The sequence below is a fragment of the Leopardus geoffroyi genome, chromosome C3 (assembly GCF_018350155.1).
Source record: "Leopardus geoffroyi isolate Oge1 chromosome C3, O.geoffroyi_Oge1_pat1.0, whole genome shotgun sequence".
Lineage (NCBI taxonomy): Eukaryota > Metazoa > Chordata > Mammalia > Carnivora > Felidae > Leopardus > Leopardus geoffroyi.
In genome coordinates this window covers 55960770-55984144 of record NC_059338.1, presented here as the reverse complement: position 1 = coordinate 55984144, position 23375 = coordinate 55960770, and the positions used below count along the sequence as shown (strand labels likewise).

General features: G+C 40.3%; 1 protein-coding gene across 5 annotated transcripts in view; it reads left to right on the top strand.

Annotated features, from left to right (window-relative positions):
• Nucleotides 1-23375, top strand: part of FMO2 (flavin containing dimethylaniline monoxygenase 2) — a 29567-nt gene that overhangs the window by 5196 nt on the left and 996 nt on the right. For 3 of the 5 annotated variants that reach the window (XM_045452948.1, XM_045452949.1, XM_045452947.1), the window contains 6 exons: nt 9767-9955; nt 12262-12424; nt 14676-14818; nt 15140-15345; nt 19450-19805; nt 22300-22372. In XM_045452948.1, coding sequence (XP_045308904.1) covers nt 9767-9955; nt 12262-12424; nt 14676-14818; nt 15140-15345; nt 19450-19805; nt 22300-22372 — 1130 coding nt within the window. Of the gene's footprint in view, nt 1-1596; nt 1703-9766; nt 9956-12261; nt 12425-14675; nt 14819-15139; nt 15346-19449; nt 19806-22299; nt 22373-22680; nt 23171-23375 lie in introns of those variants that run through there. The other 2 variants (XM_045452950.1, XM_045452951.1) reach the window with 2 other exon arrangements.

The following is a 23375-nucleotide window of genomic DNA, read 5'->3' as shown; positions in this document are numbered from 1 at the left end:
ACTCTCTAAATGTCTCTCCATCCTTCCTCTAGATTCAATCTGAAATACCAGTTTCTCTCTTAAAATGTGATTCACACAAGATCCAATATTCCAAACCAATTTATTTTTCCAACATATATATATTTTCAGAACCAAAGGGGTGCTTGGCACTGCTTTAGACAATGGGGATAAATCCCCTTGAAGAATTTATAATCAATTGGTCCAACAATTGCCCAGCATGACTTATGTTTCAGTAGGCCTGGACGGTCTACCTTTGCTAAAACAATTTAATGCTGCATTAGCTTTTTCTGCATTTGCAAAATTAAAGCTATCATTCATATAATTATTTTGATAGGGATTATCTCATTTTATACTCACAATACTCTCCTACATTATTTGTTATTAATTTCAACTTAAATATAAGAAAACCAAGGGTAAGTGGCTTTCCCATAGTGACTAAATAAATAGTAGGTGTTAGATCTTAGAACTAGCCACAATATTGAGATTAAATACTTATAGGCTCTCCATCATGCTTTGTCTCACATAACTCCAATCATTTATACTGAGCTTAGGATCAATCAAAGTTCTGGATCTTTTCTATTTGAAGCACTGATGATCCAGGTCACTATTATTCTACCCTTATGAAACTGAATTGTCTTTTTTTTTATGTTTATTTATTTTTGAGAGAGAGAGAGAGAGAAAGATCATGAGTGGAAAGGGGCAGAGAGAGAAGAAGACACAGAATCCAAAGCAGACTCCAGGCTCTGAGCCGTCAGCACAGAGCCCGACGTAGGGCTTGAACTCATGAACCGTGAGGTCATGACCTAAGCCGAAGTCAGACACACAACCAACTGAGCCACCCAGGTGCCCCTGAAACTGAATTGTTAATTCTACTTACAGGAGTTCACATTTGGTCATGTCCAACTGCATTTAGTTGGTTTTATCTTTGGTCAAGAAATATTCATTTGAAATTTCAATTCTGTCTATTCTTACTCAGCTCTTTCGGTTCTCTACTTTGGGTATACGCAAATTTGATCACCTGTATTTGTCTCCGTCAATGTTTTTGACTTAAATGTTAAAAATAGGAAGATAAAAATATGAAACAGACACTTGGGACATCACCAAATGGAACTTCCCAGGTGGCGCCATCTATCTCTATACTGCACTCCTATCTTTCCTGTGCACCACAAACTCTCTTTTGTGTCGATTGGCTTATTCTTTTTAACAGCACATTCTGTGCACTTGAAGTTTAACATTATACAAGACTAATGTAGGGGCAGAAAAGTTTTCCCTTCTTCCCTTCTAGGTTCTTTGGCTGGTCTAATAATTTAATTGATCTATGACAGGGTAACAGGTCTAATAATTTAATTGCTATATGACAGAGTAACAGAGGGAAAAGAAACAAATATTTAATAACATGTATATATCTTGTATACCTGGGAGAGACTCAGGAAAACTGAGTAACTCCCCGAAATGGCCATCACCTTAAAGACCACCTTTAGCTAAAGACATGAGAAGATGTTGAGGGTAGGGAGTCAGTTCCAGGAGGTAACCCAGGAAAAGCAGTAAGAGTGAGGTTGTTGTGTAGATTTAAGCCATTGCCTTCTTCTTTGATAGGAGTTTCTAGAGACTGACTCATCCCCTTCATCTTGGCACAGCGAGAGAGACACCCTTATGCAAGCAAGAGATTTCCCTTATGCAAGTAAATACCTCTCACAGAAAGGTAACTTCTACTCAGTTTTCAAGGCCTACCTATGTCTGCTGTTTCTTAAAAAATAACCAGTTTAGGGGCGCCTGGGTGGCGCAGTCGGTTAAGCGTCCGACTTCAGCCAGGTCACGATCTCGCGGTCCGTGAGTTCGAGCCCCGCGTCGGGCTCTGGGCTGATGGCTCAGAGCCTGGAGCCTGTTTCCGATTCTGTGTCTCCCTCTCTCTCTGCCCCTCCCCCGTGCATGCTCTGTCTCTCTCTGTCCCAAAAATAAATAAACGTTGAAAAAAAAATAATAATAAAAAATAACCAGTTTAAAATAATCCCCCTGCCAAACAGACATAGTCGAGAGTGGCAAATTCTGCTCCTCTTTGCTGTTTTAGAACGAACAGCCATTTCCTCTCCAGAAGAGATAACCGCCTTCCCTTTGTTTCACTTCCAGGCATTCTCTTAGGTAAGCTTATCCCAAGAATGTATCGCAGCGTAATTCAATATAACTTAGGTTTTTGTACCTTGCTGCCCAATTAATGCAAATTTATTAATAACCAAATTTAACATGTTAGATATTTGTAACTCTCCAGGCAGTGAAATATAAAATACTATGGATGGGTCTCAATTAAGTCTGTTCACCAGTAGTTCAAGATACATATTGGTTAACTTGCCACAATGTTTTTAAAGTAATGTTTACATGTGAAGAAAGGAAAAAAGTTTACAGCGTACGACTAGCAAAACCAAGTACTCATTCCCACTATACCACTGACTGTCCATTTTACTATCATTAAGCCCTATTTGCAGTGATGGTAAAATGCTTCTAGTTAACATTGCATATTCTTTCATTCTTTCACCAAACCTATTAGCTCATCTTGCACCATGCATGTCCCCAGCATATACTAGGTACCGTTAACCTTAAAAACTGACAGTCATTTTACCAGCAAAAGACAGATTTATTGAGGAATAGAAGAGAATCGCAGTCTGGGACAAACAAGCTGTGGCAAAACTGTGCGCAATCCAGGGAACAAAGTAAAGGAATGCTTTTTAAAGGAGAAAACAGTAAGTTGGGAAGGCTGTTATAAACTAAAAGCCCATTGGAATAAACTTGGGGTTTGAGGTATGGTGGCTTCTCATTGGCTGAGCTGTTGTCCAGGATGGGGTGGGGGGGCGGGAGGGAGGTAAGGAAAGTGTCTCTTCCTCCAAATGGAAGAATAAAGTAGTGTCCATATGCAAGGTCAAATCCATCTCTTCCTGTTGGGTCTGCAATTGACTATGAGTGGTAGGGCCAAAACTTCCCAACTCCATTTTAGTGACGTTTACTGTTACTAATTTTCACAGAACTAAACAGGCACAAATGCACAGTCCCTGCAGGCTAAGGGCTCATAGTTCAGAAGAGGAAATACTAAAGCAAATCCATATCAGAGTGCAATTTTATAAGGGCCGTTACTCTAAGTGTTATGGAAAACACAGAACCTCATGCAGTAGAGAATAGGGCAAGCTTCCTACATGACGAGATGCTTTCATTTGTCTTGACAATAAGCAGAGATCAGGCCTGTGTTCTAGGCAGTGTTCTAGGCAGAGTAAATGGCATGTGCAAAGGAGCTTGAGAAACCTGACACACTTAGAGAAGATAAAGTCACATGATGCAGCTAGAACAAAGGAGGCAGGTGGGTGAATAGAAATTGATGAAGCTGGAGAGAATAGTCAGGGTCTCATCATGAAGAACATGTGTCCCATTCCAACAAGTATACTTTTTACCGTGAAGGCAGTAAAGAAAGTAGGCAATATTGGAGTCAGGGAGTTTAAATGGGGGTCACTATCAGTGAGCAAAACCAGAGATCTAGGGAGGTACCAACCTAATAGAGGGATAGCAGAATGCAGTAACAGTCTAATAAAGATGGTGGCTCCCAACATTCATGTGCATAAGAATCAGCTGGGGAGCACTTTTTTTATATAAGTTTATTTATTTTGAGACAGAGGGAGAGAGAGAGCATGAGCAGGGGAGAAGAGAGAGAGGGAGAGAATCCCAAGCAGGCTCCTTGCTGTCAGCACAGAGCCCAACTTGGGGCTCCAACTCACAAACCATGAAGTCATGACCCTAGCAGAAACCAAGAGTCCAACACTTAAGGGACTGAGCCACCCAGGCACCCCAGCTGGGGAAGCATGTCTTAAATACACATGAGTGGACCCAAATCAGACCTGCTCAGAGTTTATGTTTTCCAAAGCTCTCCTGAAATCTTATCATGCAATAATCCATGAATGGCATTTGGGAACCACAATTTTTCCCCTAACTGTAGGACAAGAACATAAAAATAGTTTCAGTTGTACTTATTTCAAGCAATGGAACAGATAGCTATAAGTTCCTTCGGAAAGAGTGAAAATTTGGAGAGTGGTATAAATTTTTTAAGAAATACAATTTTATTATTTCCAACTGCTTAGAGCAACTAGCCAAGAGAACAAATATTTACTGGTCGAGGTCAATATGCTAATGTATCACAATGAAAATGACTAATTTATAAGTGTTTGTAACTCACATTTATAATAAGTTGAATCTATTTTCACTGTATAAGTTTGCTCCCTTTAGTAGATTAAATATTATCATTATAATCTTCCTTAAACTTAGTTTTTGCAACCTTTTTATTGTACACAGTGGAAGATAAACTTCAGTCTAATCTATGATCAAAATATCATAAATTCTAAATCAGTGCTCTCTGAACTAATTTTATTTTGCTATATAGTCTTCTGACATTCAGAAAATTCTACATTAGGAAAATACTTTATCATATGACCATTTCTCTTAAACAGGCAAATTGTAGCAAATTCTATCTGCTAGGAAATTCAGACTATCAGTATTTGTGCTTAAATATAATTTTTAGGTACTATTTCTATTTTAAATAAATAAGAGTTACATTTATATGTTTTGAAAGCTGTGTCTCCCTGTCTTTGTCTTGGCTGAGAGGAAAGCTTCTCATCTTATTCTGTCTCCATTCTTCCATCCTCAGAGCCCAAATGCCTTTATATATTTATATATATATATATATATATATATATATATATATATATATATATACACACACACACATATACACACACATACATATATATATGTATATGTATATATATATATGTAATTTTTTTAAATTTATATCCAAGTTAGTTGGCATATAGTGCAACAATGATTTGAGGAGTAGATTTCTTAATGTCCCTACCCACTTAGCCCATCGCCCCCTCACAACCTATCCAGCAACCTTCTGCTCCCTATATTTAAGAGTCTCTCATGTTTTGTCCCCCTCCCTGTTTTTGTATTATTTTTGCTTCCCTTCCCCTATGTGCATCTGTTTTGTATATATTAAAGTCCTCATATGAGTGAAGTCATATGATATTTGTCTTTCTCTAATTCAATTAGCATAATACCCTCTAGTTCCATCCATGTAGTTGCAAATGGCAAGATTTCATTCTTTTTGATTGCCGACTACTACTCCATTGTATATATATGCCACGTCTTCTTTATCCATTCATCTGTTGATGGACACTTGGGCTCTTGCCATACTTTGGCTATTGTCAATAGCACTGCTATAAACATTGCGGTGCATGTGCCCCTTCGAAACAGCACACCTGTGTCCTTTGGATAAATACCTAACAGTGCAATTGCTGGATCATAGGGTAATTCTATTTTTAATTTTTTGAGGAACCTCCATACTGTTTTCCAGAGTGGCTGTACCAGTTTGCATTCCCACCAGCAGCGCCAAAGAGATCCTCTTTCTCTGCATCCTCGCCAACATCTGTTATTGCCTGAGTTGTTAATGTTACCCACTCTGACAGGTGTGAGGTGGTATCTCATTGTGGTTTTAATTTCTATTTCCCTGATGATGAGTGAAGTTGAGCATCTTTTCATGTGTTGGCTGGCCATCTGAATGTCTTCTTTGGAGAAGTGTCTATTCATGTCGTTTGCCCATTTCTTCACTGGATTATTTGTTTTTTGGGTGTTGAGTTTCATAAGTTCTTTATTGATTTTGAATACTAACCCTTTATCTGATATGTCGTTTGCAAATATCTTCTCCCATTCTGTCAGTTGCCTTTTAGTTTTGCTGATTGTTTCCTTCACTGTGCAGAAGCTTTTTATTTTGATGAGGTCCCCATAGTTCATTTTTGCTTTTGTTTCCCTTGCCTCCGGAGATGTGTTGAGTAAGAAGTTGCTGCGGCAGAGGTCAAAGAGGTTTTTGCCACTTTCTCCTCCAGGATTTTGATGGCTTCCTGTCTTATGTTTAGGTCTTTCATCCATTTTGAGTTTATTTTGTGTATGGTTTAAGAAAGTGGTCCAGGTTCATTTTTCTGCATGTTGCTGTCCAGTTTTCCCAGCACCACTTGCTGAAGAGACTATCTTTATTCCACTGGATATTCTTTCCTGCTTTGTCCAAGATTATTAGTTGGCCATACGTTTGTGGGTCCATTTCTGGGTTCTCTATTCTGTTCCATTGATCTGATTGTCTGTTTTTGTGCCACCAAATGCCTTTTTATTCAATGTAATAACAAGCTCCCTGGAGACAGAAACTCTGTGTGCTGTTTGCATTTAGTCCCTAACTCAAAGCTCAGGGCCTGTGGACAGGAGAGATACTTGATATGTTATTTGTTTATTAATAAGAATCATTCTCCCTTCTCAACCATCAGCAAAGGGTTTTACCCAGATTCGTCTAAACACATAGACATCTGCCTCAGCCAACATAGGAGGAAGCCAACATAGAAACAAAGCTTTTTTTAACAGCTGTATACCAATCAACCATAATAAAGATTATTACTTGATCTTCAGGGAAAAACTTGTGATGTCCTCATCGATTGCTGACAATTGCTGACACCAGTAGAACTCCCAGAGGAGAGTCTTGCCCTGGCTCTGAAACTTCTGTAGTGGTTCAGACATCACAAGCAGTCCTTCTCATGACTCCAGAGCCCCTTAAAATTGACCTGACGGAGGAGCCAACCACATTTGAAAGCCACTGTATTGGCACATGAAAAAACCAGCATGTTGGCTACACTATAACAATCTTAGTTTAGCTTTTTCAAGAGTCAAACTAATCAAACTATGACTAGTTTAGTAAGATTAATCCTCATGACCTATAATAATAACAATCGAGGCAGACATGTGTTGGGCACTTATTTAGAGACAGGCATTGTGCTAAGCACTTTACCTAATCTCAGCCTGATAACAATTGATCAGTGTTGGAATTATTAATGAACCCCATTTTACAGGAGAAAATGAGGAAACTGACTTACGTAACTTGCCCATGGCTAAAAAGCCATTAAAGGTGGTAGAATCAGGCCATCAATCCAGTTTGACTTCAGAGCTCTCACATTTCCTCTGTGCCACTTATAAAATTATCTGATCTTGAGGAAAAAATAATTGGTATCTCTTTGCTTCATGAAATACAGTTGACCCTTGAACATCATGGGGATTGGGGCACTGACTCCCACACAGTCAAAAATCGGTGTATAAATTTTGGCTCCTCCTTTGAGGCACCTAGGTGGCTCAGTCAGTTAAGCATCCCACTCTTGATTTTGGCTCAGCTTATGATCTCACGGGTTCCTGAGTTCAAGCCCCACATCAGGCTCCTTGCACTGACAGTGCAGAGCCTACTCGGGATTCTCCTTCTCTCCTCTCTCTGCCCCTCCAGTATACACAGTCTCCCTTAAAATAAATAAATAAACTTTAAAACAAATTTTTTGGCTGCCCTAGAACATAACTACTAATAGCCTACTATTGACCAGAAGCCTTACTGATAACATAAACAGTCGATTAACACATATCTTGTATGTTGTATGTATTATATACTATATCCTTACACTAAAGCAAGCTAAAGAAAAGATTATTAAGAAAATTGTAAGTACCGTACTATAAAATACCTATGTATAAATGGAGCCATGCAGTTCAAACCTATGTTGTTCAAGGGTCAACTACATTTCCAAGTTTGAGAATTTGGCTGGATAAGAAAGTCAGACATTTAGTCTTACCAAGGACATTGTACTTGACCACGCTGAAACATCCAGAAATATCAGTTTGACCCTAGTCATATACAATTTGAAGCTAGTGTTTGAAAATTAAAATGATTTATTGATTCAGAGTTCAGGGTTGTTGTATCCTTGTGTATGAGGCAGAAACCACTTCATATTCTAATGCAAACTCCCTTGACATTCAAGCACTTACATACAGTTAACATCACACCAAACTGTAATCACCTAGAAAGCTGGCTGACCCTAAACTGACTAGCTTTTATCAAGCCATTTGAAACTGAAATGACGGTACAATCTGAGCCTTGATTCCAGACTAGGAAAGGTAAACACATTGTTCACATTCAAAAAGGCATTTGGCTCCTGACCTATAGTAGGGATGAATGGATGGATGGATGGATGGATGAGGAGAGATAGAAGGAATGCATGAGGGAGATGGATCCTCAGAAGCGTAGACTTAGTTAGCAAGTATGCTACATACCACTCTTAAATGACATGATCTGAGCACAAACATTGTTTTAGCTTTGATAATCCTGATATTGGTAATCCTGAAAACTGATAATCCTGAAATTAGGACACAGTGAGACCCAATGCATATAAAGAGCTTTGCTGATAAAAGAGGAAAGGTCCCACAGTTTATTCTTCTTTAAGTCTTTGAAATCAAATCCAACCTCTTGTGCAGAAAACTCAGGTGTGATGGTGAGTGTGCCTGTGTCGGTTATCTTGCTGCTAGAAAAGCTACCCTCAGTGCCTTTCATGTACTGCGGTGAATGGGGAGTTTTAACCAACAGCTTTGCTGAAGCTTGTAGCTTCCTTAATAACACAGACAATAACAACACTGTTGAGCATCCAGTAGCTGCCCATTTTATAGATGAGAAGACTGAACCTCACTGCACTGACTGGTCCGGGCCACACAGTCTAAAGAGAGACGGATTCAAAGCCGTGTCTAACTCCAACAACCAGATTCCTTCAGCTAGTCCCGGCTGCCTCTTTCAGTGCTGCCAAAGATTTAAGGAGGCTGGATCTAAAGGTTTGGCAGGAAAGTAACAATTCTTCATGAATAATGATGAGAGAGAAACATGCACAACTGAGTTATTATGGTGGCAGGATTAGAGTTCAATATTTACTTTCCTTTATTTACTATTCTGTGGAAACGACAGAGTGCTGTTGCTGTATCACTGAGTAATCTATTCCAATTAATTCACGAGTTCCTGCAACTTTTCCATTTCATTACATTGCACCCTAACGTTGCATCATAATAACAACTACTGTTTGCCTGAATTATGCCTTAGTCTGCAGAAGCATTAATTGAGGAGTTCCTGGGTGGCACCATTTAAATTTTCTTGAGCAAGCCTCTTTGATAACATGCCGATTTCAGGGACATTGAATCACCACACTTAGCTCTTACATAATTTAACATAAAGAACATTATCAGTATGCACAGCGCTTAGAGGAAACTATAAACTCAACCATAGCATGTGCTGTCTGAGGTTTTACCAAAGTATAGTGGCTAAGATTTAGATTCCAGTCGAAGATGTGATGGATGCTAATGCTGTTCACTTTTAGCACTTGAGGAAGGTTGGTTTCCATAAAGCATAAAATGAAGGTGGGGCATTCAAACTAAGATGTGAAAACTACCTGCTCCCAGAAGTATTCATTTTAGGTACAATTCTCCAGAATACTTCCTCACCAGTATCCCAGAGTTTGTTGGTTCCTAAAGAGGTGGAAGGTGGAGATAGGCTCTCCAGAGGGAGTTCCGGAATGGGGCTAATTGTCACAATGGCTGGCATTAAGCAGGTAGAGAGGTGCCCAATATCCTGCAATGTGCCAAAACGAGGGTTGTCCCCACTTCCTATCCACCAGGGGCAATAGCCCCTCCAGTGAACAACACTGGAGGACCCCAACGAGGCCCTCTCACACGGGATGATGGAATATATAAGCCGCACTTCAGCACCCAGACACTGTAGTCCCTCTACAGCAGTGAAAGACGATCACATAACCCAAGGGTTAGACTCGGAAAAAGAGTAAAACACCAAGGGATCGTTTTAAATGCAACATGATTATCACTTTTTTTTTATTTGCTTCTTTAGGAAAATGTTGAAGATGGCCGAGCGAGTATCTATCAATCTGTCATCAGCAACACCAGCAAAGAAATGTCCTGTTTCAGTGACTTTCCAATGCCTGAAGACTTTCCAAACTTCCTGCACAATTCTAAGCTCCTGGAATATTTCAGGATTTTTGCCAGAAAGTTTGATCTTCTAAAATATATTCAGTTCCAGGTATTGTATTTTGGGGGGAATGGTTTTCTCCACATGGGTTCAGCTCACATTTAAATAGAGAAGTTATTCTGGTAATTAAGAAAAAGTGAAGAAAACAAAACATTTCAATCCAATTCTTTGCTGAAAGATAAGAGCAAGATAGAAAGCCCAAAAGGTAGTGTCACTAACCCCGATATTATAGATTACATGCACATTAGCAGAAGAGAAAAATCACCTGTTAAAACTAAGGATTTGAATAATGATGATATTGACCATGAAGCTGCACTTAAGCTAATATCTATAACCCCTGCAGACTCCTAGCCTCATTTCCCTTGAAAGAATAGAAGAAGAAAATCAAACTGCTATTTCATTTTTGGATCTTCTCTGTAGAAATGGAATTGCTGAGAAATACATATGAAATAAACTCACAGCTCTCCATTCATTTCATAAGCCTGTAGAAACTATTTTTGGTCTTTTGCTGGGGGGGTGGGGGTGGGGAGGCATGGCACATTCTCTGGCAACATATGGCTGGTTGGATCATTTTTAGATACAATTAGAACCACCTTTCCAGTGCTCCCTCAAAAACAAATAATCAACAAGAACAATATTCTCACTATACATGCTGGATTTTTATCAATAACCTACACTCTGAAAACTAGTAACTGTGCTTAGGAAATTAAATTATACCTCTGGATAAATAACTGTGAGTGAGCTTATTTTCTTGTAACACAAGAAAAAAAATCTCATTTTCTCAGTAATTTCATTTTTGTTCCAGGTTTGCACTCTATTAATTTATAGTAGCTGATTGTGGTGGAAATCTATATTTGTAACTACCATGAAAATGTATCTGATGTAGTTTTCCCCAATGCCTGGCAGAACCATCCTATGAATAACAGATTTTTTTGTACCAGAAGCTTTAATAGGTCTTTGCCCATTTGACTATCAATTTATTTAACAGATATATTGCCCTCTTATGATATCATTTGTGTTATGTGTTCTTTGAAAGGTCACGTTAAAGTTGCAAGGGAGCTGTTTCTTTTGTTTATTGCATTACTGCTGTTGGATTCCTGGAGATTAGAGAGGGGTTAGGAACACTCATTTCCATTATTAGTCTCTTGGTACAAGTCATAAGATATTAGGGCTCCACTCGATCTATAAAAGCTCTGTAGCATTTCTAATAGCCTCCTGAGTTGCACTGAAGGTGTTAGTTCCCAAAGCACATTTTTAGTAGCAATAACTCACAGTGCTTTAGCTAATACACTACCCTAAACTGCAAATCTGAAATCTTTTCTCATAGCCAACAATGCCCAGACATTTTATAATACGTTCGCAAACTTTATACTAATAGTCTATATATTTTCTTAATTGGCACAGCTTCAAAAATTGCCAACCCAGCGTTTTTTTAAATATCTGAAAATTTGAAAAGCAGGCGTATGGGACTCAAATACTTGTAAGCAAGAGAAGCATGCCATGACTCTAGAAGTAAGAAAAACTAGGTTTCCACTTGACATTGTTTCTTAAACACCAAAGACGTATAACCTTTATGTGCATTTACAAATTCATAGACCTCCAGTGAGCTACATTAAAAAAAAAAATTAATGGGGGTGACTGAGTGGCTCGGTCGGGTTAAGCATCTGACTCTTGATTTCAGCTCAGGTCATGATCTCATGGCCTGTAAGTTCAAGCCCCGCATCAGGCTCTGTGCTGACAGTGCAGAACCTGCTAGGGATTCTCTCTCTCTCTCTCTCAAAAATAAACTTAAAAAAGGATTTCCTATTAAAAAATTAATGAACATAAATTATTTCATCCAAATGAGATCATGAACTATATTGCTAACATGATGTACTCTGTTTTAAAAATAATTAATATGAACAGCTACCATTCATGGGATGCTGACAATGTGCCAGGCTCCATGAAAAGTGCTTCACATGAGATGTCTTCTCTAGCACAGATTCTGCACAGAGGTGGACACATAAAAGTTTCTTAATCAATACTGACTGTGCGATCACTTGAATAATAAACATGTGTTTTGTATCTTGCCCAGAACTTATCTGTCTCTCTCAAGTCCTTATTCAGTCCTTAACAGACAGGTTCTCACTGCTGAGTCAGGCCTCTTGCACAAAGTACCATATCCTTGGTAGCTCCCTGCCAGATAAGAATGAGAATAACGAGAAGACTGCTTCGCAGTCTCTGTCTTCAGTGAGTTGAAATGGATTCAAATGGAACCGAGATGGAGTCTGCCCATCCCCACTCCCAGGGTACTACTGAATGAAGCCCCTGTCATGCCAGAGGAACGCTCAATGATGCCTTCTCTGTGTTCGTTCAAGACAACCGTCCTCAGTGTGAGAAAACACCCAGATTTCTCATCCTCTGGCCAATGGGAGGTTGTTACTGAGAGCAACGGCAAGAAGCGAAGCGCTGTCTTTGACGCAGTTATGGTTTGCAGCGGCCATCACATCCTCCCTCACATCCCACTGGACTCCTTTCCAGGTGAGGCCTGCGGGGATTCCCAGCTTTTTGGAGTAGGTCTTGTTGGGGAGGAAAAATTTTCCTCGACCCTTCCACATTCTTTTGGCTAGTCTCAGAGTTAAATTGACAAGACAGACTAAGAGGAAAAAGTTTAATTTAATTATGCATATAGAGACTCCGTAAGAATATGAGGCCCACAGGCAGTCAGGCAATTGAGGCTTGTATGCCATTCTGAGCTAAAGAGAAGGGGGCACGGGTTAAGGACTTCAAAGGGAAGGAAGTCAGTTCACAGGAAGGTGAAAAAGCCTTCTGTTTGATGGCCCATCCAGAAACAATGGGACACAGAGAGGAAGTTTAACAAACAGACTTTGCTAAGTTCCTCCCTGTCTACCTCCCCTAGTTCGTATTATACTGTAATTATCGACAGTGACAGCTCCCTCCCAGGAGCAGGTCCGCTGTCTAAATTCTTTTGGGCAGTCGGGGGAAGTCAAAGGTTTTTCTGTTTTAAGGAGGCTTCTGTTCCTTAAAAATTACTAGCTTAAAATAATTCACATGCCAAGGAGGCTCATTTCGAGGTGATGAATTTGGCTGCCCTACAGTGTCCAGGTATTTTATATGCAGATTGGATTGACAGGCAAAATTAGCTACTGCAATGGGACATAATATTAAGATCTGGATAGAGCCAGAAAGATGAAAAGCTCCACACGCCATCTTTGTTCCCATTGACCTCTTTGGGTCTTCATGACACAGGGACTTCGGCCAACTTCCTCCAAAGTCACTAAGTCTTCCCCAGGATTTCAGAGAACTTTCACCCAGATTGGTTCTCCATTGGCAAGGCCCTTATATCCATGTGCCTACCTTGGCCTTTATCTAGCCTACCAAACCCTGTGACTCTGTTATATCCTTGGAGACTTTTCCTCAGAGCCATGCCTACAGACAGGGATATTGAGGAGATTTCCTGGCAATAAGTGCTCCTACAGGACACTGATGGACACAGAGAGAGTGAAGGAGAGGGATGTAGCCAATGGAACCCCACATCCATCTCTCCTGGTACCTCACAGGCCCTTCTCTCAGAGAGCATACTTCCTTCTCAAGGCCCTCAGGGGAATGTCTAATACAGTGGTTCACAGTCCAGACCTCACACTCAAACCACCTGTGGAGTTTCTAACATCCTAATGACCCCCAAAAGTTCAAATGATATAAGGTAGGCCTAGATCAATTAATGGTTGCTCAAGTGATTTTAATATACAGCCAGGCATAAGATCTTCTACCCAAAGCAAACAGAATCACCTGGTGGGCTTTTAAAACCACAACTTGCTAGGCTCCACCTCTGGTATTTCCGACTCAGTAGATAAGGTGTCATGAGGCTGAGAATCTGCATTTCCAACAAGTTTCCAGGTTCCGGCTAATGATGCTGGCCAAAGGACCACACTTTGAAAACTAATGATCTAAAGGTTCTTTCAAGCAACCCACCATCAAAGACAAATACTTTAATAAAGTCATATTTTCCTGGGAAAGACAGAGAGAGGCTTGTCTTCAAAAAGGTTTGTCCAGTGAGTTACTGACTTACCACAATGTAGGAAGCGTCCTTCAATTTCTAGGTGCCTGTTTTTAGTTTATTTTCATTTTTGTTTGCTTTTGCAAAATAAGAATGATAAATATTATTCAATTATTACACAACTACAATAATAGAACTTCACAATATGTCAAATAACATTTAAAAGAATACATGTGTTAAGTGATATTAAAGTATCACTATACAATCCAAAATAGGATAGGGATGGCTCAGTCGATTGAGCGTCTGACTCTGACTCAGGTCATGATCTCACTGTTCATGGATTTGAGCCCTGCATCAGACTGCACTGACAGTGCAAAGCCTGCTTGGGATTCTCTGTCACCCTCTCTCTACCCCTACCCTGCTCTCTCTTTCCCCCTCTCTCCCTCTCAAAAATAAAAAAATAAACTTAAAAAAAATAGGATAATGGGTAGTGAGAAGACAGCATCTGACTCTGCTGTATTCATTGAAGCCATTTGTTTATTCTCTAATAAATATACAAGCTGCAGCCTCTGAAATCAGCTCTTTTGGTCCTGTGCCATATGCTAGCATTTCTTCTATACTTAATTCTTTGAGTCTGCCAATTGGTCTTGCCATTGCAACCCCCCTAAGAGGGGAAGAGGTAAAATAAATAACTGACCCCAGAAAAGAAAAGCTGAAAATGCACTTTTACTGAAATGTACGTGGTTCATGGATTTCTCTCTTCTTCCCCTGAAGGTATTGAGAAGTTCAAAGGCCAGTATTTCCATAGCCGCCAGTACAAGCACCCAGAGGGATTTGAGGGGAAACACATCCTGGTGATTGGACTAGGAAACTCGGCCTCAGATATTGCCGTTGAGCTGAGTAAGAAGGCTGCTCAGGTGGGATGCTCTCTGCTTATCTTGTACCATGGAGGAAGGGAGGAAGGGAGGACATATTGGAAAACCCCAGCCACGTAACCAAAAAGCTCCATTACTCATTAATTGGTTGGTTAGTTGGTTCCTACAGTGCGGTTTCATAAAAAAAAAAAACCTGGTAGTCAGGTAGCCAAGGTTTACCTCCCAGCCCTGCCATTAATCAGCCATGTAACCCAGAGTAAGTCTTCTTCTCTGAGCCATATATGTGATATATCACCTACACCGTAGATTCCTCCCACAAGGGACAATGCCCTGATTTCAACAGCATTCCTTTTTGCTTACCAGGTTTTTATCAGCACCAGACATGGTTCCTGGGTCATGAGCCGTATCTCCGAAGACGGCTATCCCTGGGACATGGTGTTGCACACCCGGTTTATCTCCATGCTCCGAAATGTCCTGTCACGATTCAAAATAATTCGAAAATGGATGATGGAACAGCAGATGAATCGGTGGTTCAACCATGCAAATTATGGCCTTCAGCCTCAAAACAAGTAAAGTCATTTTGCTTTTTCATGTTATACTCATTGATAAAGCAAGGGTGTTAGAGGTGCCTCTTGGTAAAGAGCCAAATTGCTAACACAGCATTTCAAACTACAACCTAATATTCCGTTGTGTACGTATACCACATCTTTTGTATCCATTCATCTGTCAATGGACAATTAGGTTGCTTCCATATTTTGGCTATTGTGAATAATACTGCAATGAACATTGGGTGCATATATTTTTTTTCAAATTAGTGTTTTCATTTTCTTTGGGTAAATACCCAGTAGTGGAATTACTGGATCACATGGTAATTTTATTTTTAATTTTTTGAGGAAATTCCATACTGTTTTCCACCATGGCTGCACCAATTTGCATTCCCACCAACACTGTATTAGGGTTCCTTTTTCTCCACATTCTCGCCAACACTTAGTATTTCTTGTGTTTTTTATTTTAGTCATTCTGACAGGTATAAAATGATATCTCATTGACGTTCTAATTTGTCTTATGATTAGTGATGTTGAGCATCTTTTCATGCAGCTGTTGGCCTTCTATGTCTTTTTTTGGAAAAACATCTTTTCGGGTCTTCTGCCAATTTTTAATTGGATTACTCGGCCATAAAAAAGAATGAAATCTTGGCATTTGCAACAGCATGGATGGACCTAGAGACTATAATGTTAAATGAAATAAGTTAGTCAGAGAAAGAAAAATACCATACGATTTCACCCAGGTGTGGAATTTAAGAAAGAAAAACCAAAAAAAAAAAAAAAAATAGACTCTTGAATGCAGAGAACAAACTGGTGGTTGCCAGAGGGGAGGTGAGTGGTGGGATGGATGTAATAGACCAAAGAGATTAAGAGTACACTTATCTTGATGAGCACTGAGAAATGTGTACAATTGTTGAATCGCTATATTACACATCTGAAACTAATGTAACACTGTATGTTAATTATACTTGGATAATAAATTAAAAAAAGAAAAGGAAATATTTTTTTTTAACATTTTTTTTTCAATGTTTATTTATTTTTGGGACAGAGAGAGACAGAGCATGAACGGGGGAGGGGCAGAGAGAGAGGGAGACACATTATCGGAAACAGGCTCCAGGCTCTGAGCCATCAGCCCAGAGCCCGACGCGGGGCTCGAACTCACGGACCGCGAGATCGTGACCTGGCTGAAGTCGGACGCTTAACCGACTGCGCCACCCAGGTGCCCCAAGAAAAGGAAATATTCAGAGCTGCTTCAGAAAGCAGAACTAGGATCATAGGAAGAACTTCCTAATACCCAGAGCTGTCCAACATTGGAAAAGGCTGCTTTTGTTGTTGTTGTTGTTTGTTGGCTTTTGTTTGGTTGGTTTGGTCTGAACCACAGACATTTATTTCTCATAGTACTGGTGGCTGGGAAGTCTAAGATCAAGGTGCCAGCAGATTCGGTTTCTGGTGAGAGCATTCTTCCTGTCTGGCAGACAGCTGCCTCCTCACTGTGTGCTCAAGTGAGGGGGAGAGAAAGAGAGCTGGTTCTTTTATGCCTCTTCTTATGAGGTCTCTAATCCTATTGGATCAGGGCCCCACCCTTATGATCTCATTTTACCTTAATTACCTTTTTTTTTCTTTTTTTGTTTTCAGGGGTAAACTTTAGTGATTCACCTCTTACATGTAACACCCAGTGCTCATCCCAACAAGTTCCCTCCTTAATGCCCATCTCCCATTGAGCCCATCCTCCCACCCACCCACTGCTCCTACAGCAATCCTCCCTTTGGTCTCTGTATCCAAGAGTCTCTCATGGTTTGCCTCCCTCTCTGTTTTTATCTTTTCTTTCCCTTCCCCTATGTTCATCTGTTTTCTTTCTTAAATTCCACATATAAGTGAAATCATATGATATTTTTCTTTCTCTGGCTGACTTATTTCACTTAGCATAATACATTCTAGTTCCATCCACATTGTTGCAAATGGCAAGATTTCATTCTTTCTGATTGTTGAGTAATATTCCATTCTGTATATATACCACATCTTCCTTATCCATTCATAAGTCAATGGACATTTGGGCTCCTTCCATAATTTGGCTATTGTTGATAGCACTGCTATAAACATTGTGGGGCATGTGCCCCTTTGAATCAATGTTTTGTATCCTTTGGATAAATACCTAGCAGTTCAGTCGTTGGATCATAGGGTAGTTCTATTTTTAATCTTTTGAGGAAACTCCAAACTGTTTTCCAGAGTGGCTGCACCAGTTTGCATTCCCACCAGCAGTGCAAAAGGGTTCCTCTTTCTCCACATCCTTGGCAACATCTGTCGTTTCCTGAGTTGTTAATTTTAGCCATTCTGACAGGTGTGAGGTGGTATCTCATCATGGTTTTGATTTGTATTTCTCTGATGATGAGTGATGTTGAACATCTTTTCATGTGTTTGTTAGCCATTTGGATGTCTTCTTTGGAAAAGTATCTGTGCCTTCTGCCCATTTCTTCACTGGATTATTTGGTTTTTTGGCTGTTAAGTTTGATAAATTCTTTGTAGATTTTGGATACTAACCCTTTATCCGATATGTCATTTGCAAATATCTTCTCCCATCCCATCAGTTGCCTTGGAAAAGCATCAGTTGCCTTCTCTAAGAGATTGTGACTTTCCTTTCAGAAGAGTATAGTGGGACATGTGTCCCAAATTCTCCATGTGAACTAATGCTTTGCTAACTCTGTACACCATAAGGGTTCTTCCTATGAGTGGCTTTTGAGAACATATTCACTATCTCTTTGCCAAAAAATAAATCTCTATTGAGCTCGAAGTTATATATCGCTGATCTTATAAACATAAGCAAACATTATGAATGTTTGTTTTTCTTTAGTGATAGCGGGCTCCTTCCCTTTAAAAAAAATACAAAAACAGAGGGTGCCTGGGTGGCTCTGTTGGTTAAGCATCCAATTCTTTTTTTTTTTTTTTAAGTTTATTTATTTGAGAGAGACAGAGAGAGAGTACAAGAAGGGGAGGGGCAAATAGGGAGGGGGACAGAGGATGTGAAGCAGGTTCTGTGCTAACAGCAGAGAGCCTGACATGGGGCTCGAACTCACAACCGACTGAGTCACCCAGGTGCCCCACATCCAGCTCTTGATCTCAGCTCTGATTTTAATCTCAGCTCTGATTTTAATCTCAGGGTTGTGAGTTCGAGCCCTGCATTGGGCTCCATGCTGGGTGTGAAGCTTACATAAAAATATATATATATATACACAAAACACAAGAGCTTTGGAATCTTTTAACAAACACCATATGACTGCTCAGCTCTGATATCTAATGCATGTAGCATGTATTTTCTTATATTAAAAAAAATGTTTCTCAAATCTACAAAAAAGGAATTCCGGAAATACAACCAGACTTTACCACCCATGCTATCACATACAGAGACTCCGTGGATATTTGGGATGAAAAAATATTCCCAAACTTCAGTTTATACATTAATTGTAATACTAATCCCTTAATAAAGTTTCAAAACGAATGGGGATTTAACTAAATTCTCCTTTCTTACTTTATGATCAGATAGAGATTAAATGGAACAGCATGATAATTAAAGGCAGATAACATAAAACAGTAGTGAAAATATCAATGGGATAATCATGACTGGAATATTCAGGGACTGACCCTGGTATTTTGGTTAAGTCCTTGGGAATGCCTCCTCTTTTGAAATGTCTTTTACCCACATCACTTACATGCCTTCCCTTCTTTGTTGAGGGAGAGATTTGTGATATAAGAATAAAGTCATCAAGATAGCAAGGTTCGGGGTAGACCAACTAGTTAAGTTAGAAAGATTTATGGATAGGGGCACCTGGGTGGCCCAGTCAGTTGAGCGTCTCACTCTTGATTTTGGCTCAGGTGGTGATCTCACAGTTGTGAGATCCAAACCCACATAGGGTCTGTGCTGGGTGTGGCGCCTGCTTCAGATTCTTTCACTTCCTCTCCCTCTGCCCCTCCCCCTCCTCTCTCTCTCTCTTTAAAAAAAAAAAAAGAAAGAAAGAAAGTTTTGTGGATATTTGAGAAACCTCATTCAAAGAGCCCAACCCCATAAAATATCAAGAGAGTTCCAGGACTCCTTATTAAATGTTCCTTCTAAGTATTTTCTTCTGGGTGTTTCAGACATCTCATGAAAGAACCTGTAGTAAATGATGATCTTCCAAGTCGTATACTCTATGGAGCCATCAAGGTGAAATCAAGAGTGATAGAGCTCACAGAAACTTCCGCCATCTTTGAAGATGGAACAGTGGAGGAGGATATTGATGTCATTGTCTTTGCAACGGGATATACTTTCTCTTTTCCCTTCCTGGAAGAGTCACTTGTTAAAGTAAAGGATAATACGGTCTCACTGTATAAGTACATGTTCCCTCCTCACCTGGAGAAGTCAACTCTGGCCTGCATTGGTTTCATCCAGCCCCTAGGCTCCATTTTCCCAACTGTTGAACTTCAAGCTCGTTGGGCAACCAGAGTTTTCAAAGGTACGTGAGGGGCCAAACGAGGGGCTAAGGGTTTTACACCTGATGGAGCTTGCTCAATAGTAAGTTTAGACACAGAAGTTGCCAGTAAGAATGTGGCCAAACTTGGGCTGCTCTCGTGAGATTAACATCATAAAAAGTTAGTGGAGAATTTTCAAAGTAGCAAATACAGAGATAAAATAATACTAAATATCTGCAATCATCCTTTTAAAATATTAGAAAGTTCATAGAATTTCAATTGTCATAAAGCTAAGTACATACTATCCTTTCCTGGAATCATGAGAGAATAGTTGAGAAAAAAAAGATCTATGACTCCCAGTTTTACCTAGATGATGTTTATAAGTTCCTCTGAATACATGCAAATCCAGGGACCCAGGGCCTTTCTGCATTAACTCCAAATTAACCCTTAGTATGTTTTTTAAATTTTTTTAATGTTTATTTATTTTTGAGAGAGAGAGTGAGACAGAGTGTGATCAGGGGAGGGGCAGAGAGAGAGGGAGACACAGAATCTAAAGCAGCACAGAGCCTGACGTGGGGCTCGAACCACAAACCGTGAGATCATGACCTGAACCGAAGTCAGAAGCTCAACCAACTGAGCCACCCAGGTGCCCCAGCCCTTAATATGTTAAGAAACTCAACCTCACAGGTCCTTACAAAGTCATAAAGCTATTGAAAGTTTTCTAAGTATCTGTACAGCCTTTTGCATTCCTCCCTGACCCCAGGGTTCAAATTCAGCTCAACCAAAACTCATTGAATACCTAGCCTTGTGCTGGAACCTGGTGGAATAGAGAGATTTTTTTTTTTTTTTTTTTTTTTTTTGAGAGAGAGAGAGCACACACAAGTGGGGGAGAGGGGCAGTGGGAGAGAGAATCTTAAGCAGGCTCAGTGCTCAGCATGAAGCCCATTGATCCCATGATCCTGGGATCATGACTGAGCCGAAATGAAGAGTCAGATGCTCAATTGAGCCACCCAGGCAACCCTAGAGAGAAATTTAAACAGATCATTTCCACATACTAAGAAAAATGCTTTGGTAGAAGAATGCAGGGAGGGTATAGGAAGAAGAGAAAGGATGCTTAGCAGCAGCAGAGTGGGGTAAAGGAGGGCATGTGGTCAAGGAAAACTTCCTAGATGACCAGGTTTCTCAGGTGCAAAAAAGGGAATCACTTGAGCCAAAGCACAGAGGCATGATGGATGTGGAGAATTACAAGCTGTCTGTTGTTCCCAGAACCTGACACATGAGGCAGAGAGGGGTGAGAGATTATTCTTTCTGGAGAAGGGGCCAGGACACAGGAGCCTTTGTAAGGCATGCTAAGAAGGTTACAATACAAAACTTAGGTCAGCGCTTTCCAAATCTGGCTACACATAAAAATCATCTGGTGGACCCTTAGGGACCCTGATTAAGTCTGGCTTGAGGACCTAGAATCTCCATTTTAGAAAGCTTTGCAGCCAGAGGACCCAATGAGAGGTTATAAGCAAAGAAGAGACATTATCAGATTTACATTTTCAATAGATTAGTTCAGCATTAGTGTGGAACATAGATTTGAAAGGAGAAAAGAATGAGGTCTTGGAGACCAGTGAGAAGGCTGGTCTGCAAGTCTCTACTGAAACACGATGCAGCTGAGCCAGGCAGAGAGAAAGTAGTGAAGGTGATAGAAATGTGAGAAATAATTAGGGATAAAATCCTCAGGACATAATGATCAGCTGAATGTAGAAAATCAGAGAGAGAGACAGGAATCACAGATGACTTTCAGATCTCTAGTATGGGAACTGGGGGGACAGCAGGGCTATGAATAGAGAGGACAGAAGAAGAAGAAGGGAAGAGAGAGGACGTGTGGAAGAAGATGTAAGTCTGACCAGGAGGGCTTTAATGACGCGCTTGGTTATGGACTCGTTGACTCTGGTATGTCTGATGACCAGCCATATCCAGGGGAGACTGACCATTTCAACATGCCCGAGAACACCTGTGGACAGAGATGTAATCACAAGCACGTAGCGATAACTCCTACATCAATCTACTTTCTCTGTCCCCACTGCTCGACCTTACCTCCACCAGGCTTACTTCAACAGCCTCTTAACTGGTCTCGCTGCCACTAAACTCACTTCCCTGGAGCCCATTTTCCAAAATTCAGCAGCTAGAAGAATCTTTCCAAAAGGCAAATCTGATCTTGTCACCACCTGCAGAAAATCCTCCCATGGCTTCCTATCACCTTCAGGATACAGTTCAAGCCACCTGGCATGGCTTCCAGCTCTTCAGGCTCACCTTCCTTCTCCAGCCACTTCTCATACTCCCTCCACCTCAGAGTTCACACAGTAGCCCATGCTCCCCTTATGGGCAGCATCACCTAGACCTCAAGAAGAGCAGCACACCCCAAAGTTCAACAACACAGCAGCCCTGACTGGCATAACAGGGGTCAGAGTTTAATGGTGGGAATCAAGTACTAGATAAAGCAAGGATACTGAACCAAACCCACTACTCAAACCAGCCTTTTATTTCTAGGCTTGTGTACCTTGCCCTCAGAGAGGACTATGATGGCGGACACTATCAAGAGGAATGAAAAAAGAATAGATCTGTAAGAATTTTTTTTCTAATTCTTTACACAGAGCAGTGTTTCTCAAAGCATAGTGATCTGACTACCCACAAGAACCACCTAGCTGTTTCTTAAACATTTCCTGGGTCACAACCCAGACCAACTGAATCAGAACCTCCAGATGAGACTAGAAACCTGTATTTTTATGTTCTCCCTAGGTGATTCTTATACATATTAGTTTAAGAACCAACTACGTAAAGCTACAAGTGTTACCAAATCAGGACATTTTTCCTGGACTTAATTTTATCCGGCTTTGTGTGATGCCTGCGTTCAATTCCATATCTTCTCAGGCTGCCCGCTCTCTGTGGTTGGAGAGGAAATTGGATGGGGCAGTGATGGTGACAATGGCCTGACTGTCTCTGGAAGGGATGGCTGGGGGATGTCCTATCAAACTAAATTATAAAAGGAGTTGATGTGAAGCGAAAGTTCAAAGAAGCATACTTTGTGATACGGTAGAATGGGGTTCAGTAGTGATCAAGCACCCTTGGACAGCTGACTTGGGGGCTTCATATATAGGGGTTTTCTCATGATTAAATTCTAATTAATCTAACATTTACTGAGCATCTATTACGTTCCAGCCACAGTGCCAAGTACTTTCATAATTTAGCAGGTAAATATTAAGTATCTTTTCTGTGCAAGACACTGAGCTCGGATTTCATCGGCATTCGCTCATGAATCTTTGCAGCAATCTTGATTAATTTGTACTTGCCTGGAGAATTGAAGCTACTCACTAAATACCAAGTAACAATCCTGGTTTTAAACCTTGTCACATTCCCAGAACTGCCATGAATTCATGACTATTTCTTTCACGGCCTACTCTCAATCTGAGATCTGGGCCTTCTAATGAGAGAAGCTCACACCTTCCACTGGCGATTTATTCAAAACTCATTTATTCATTCACTCAGCCCTTCTTTCTTTCAACAGCCCTCGAACACCTACTGTTCTTATGTGACTTATAACATTTTGTGAATCTGCCCTTTCTACA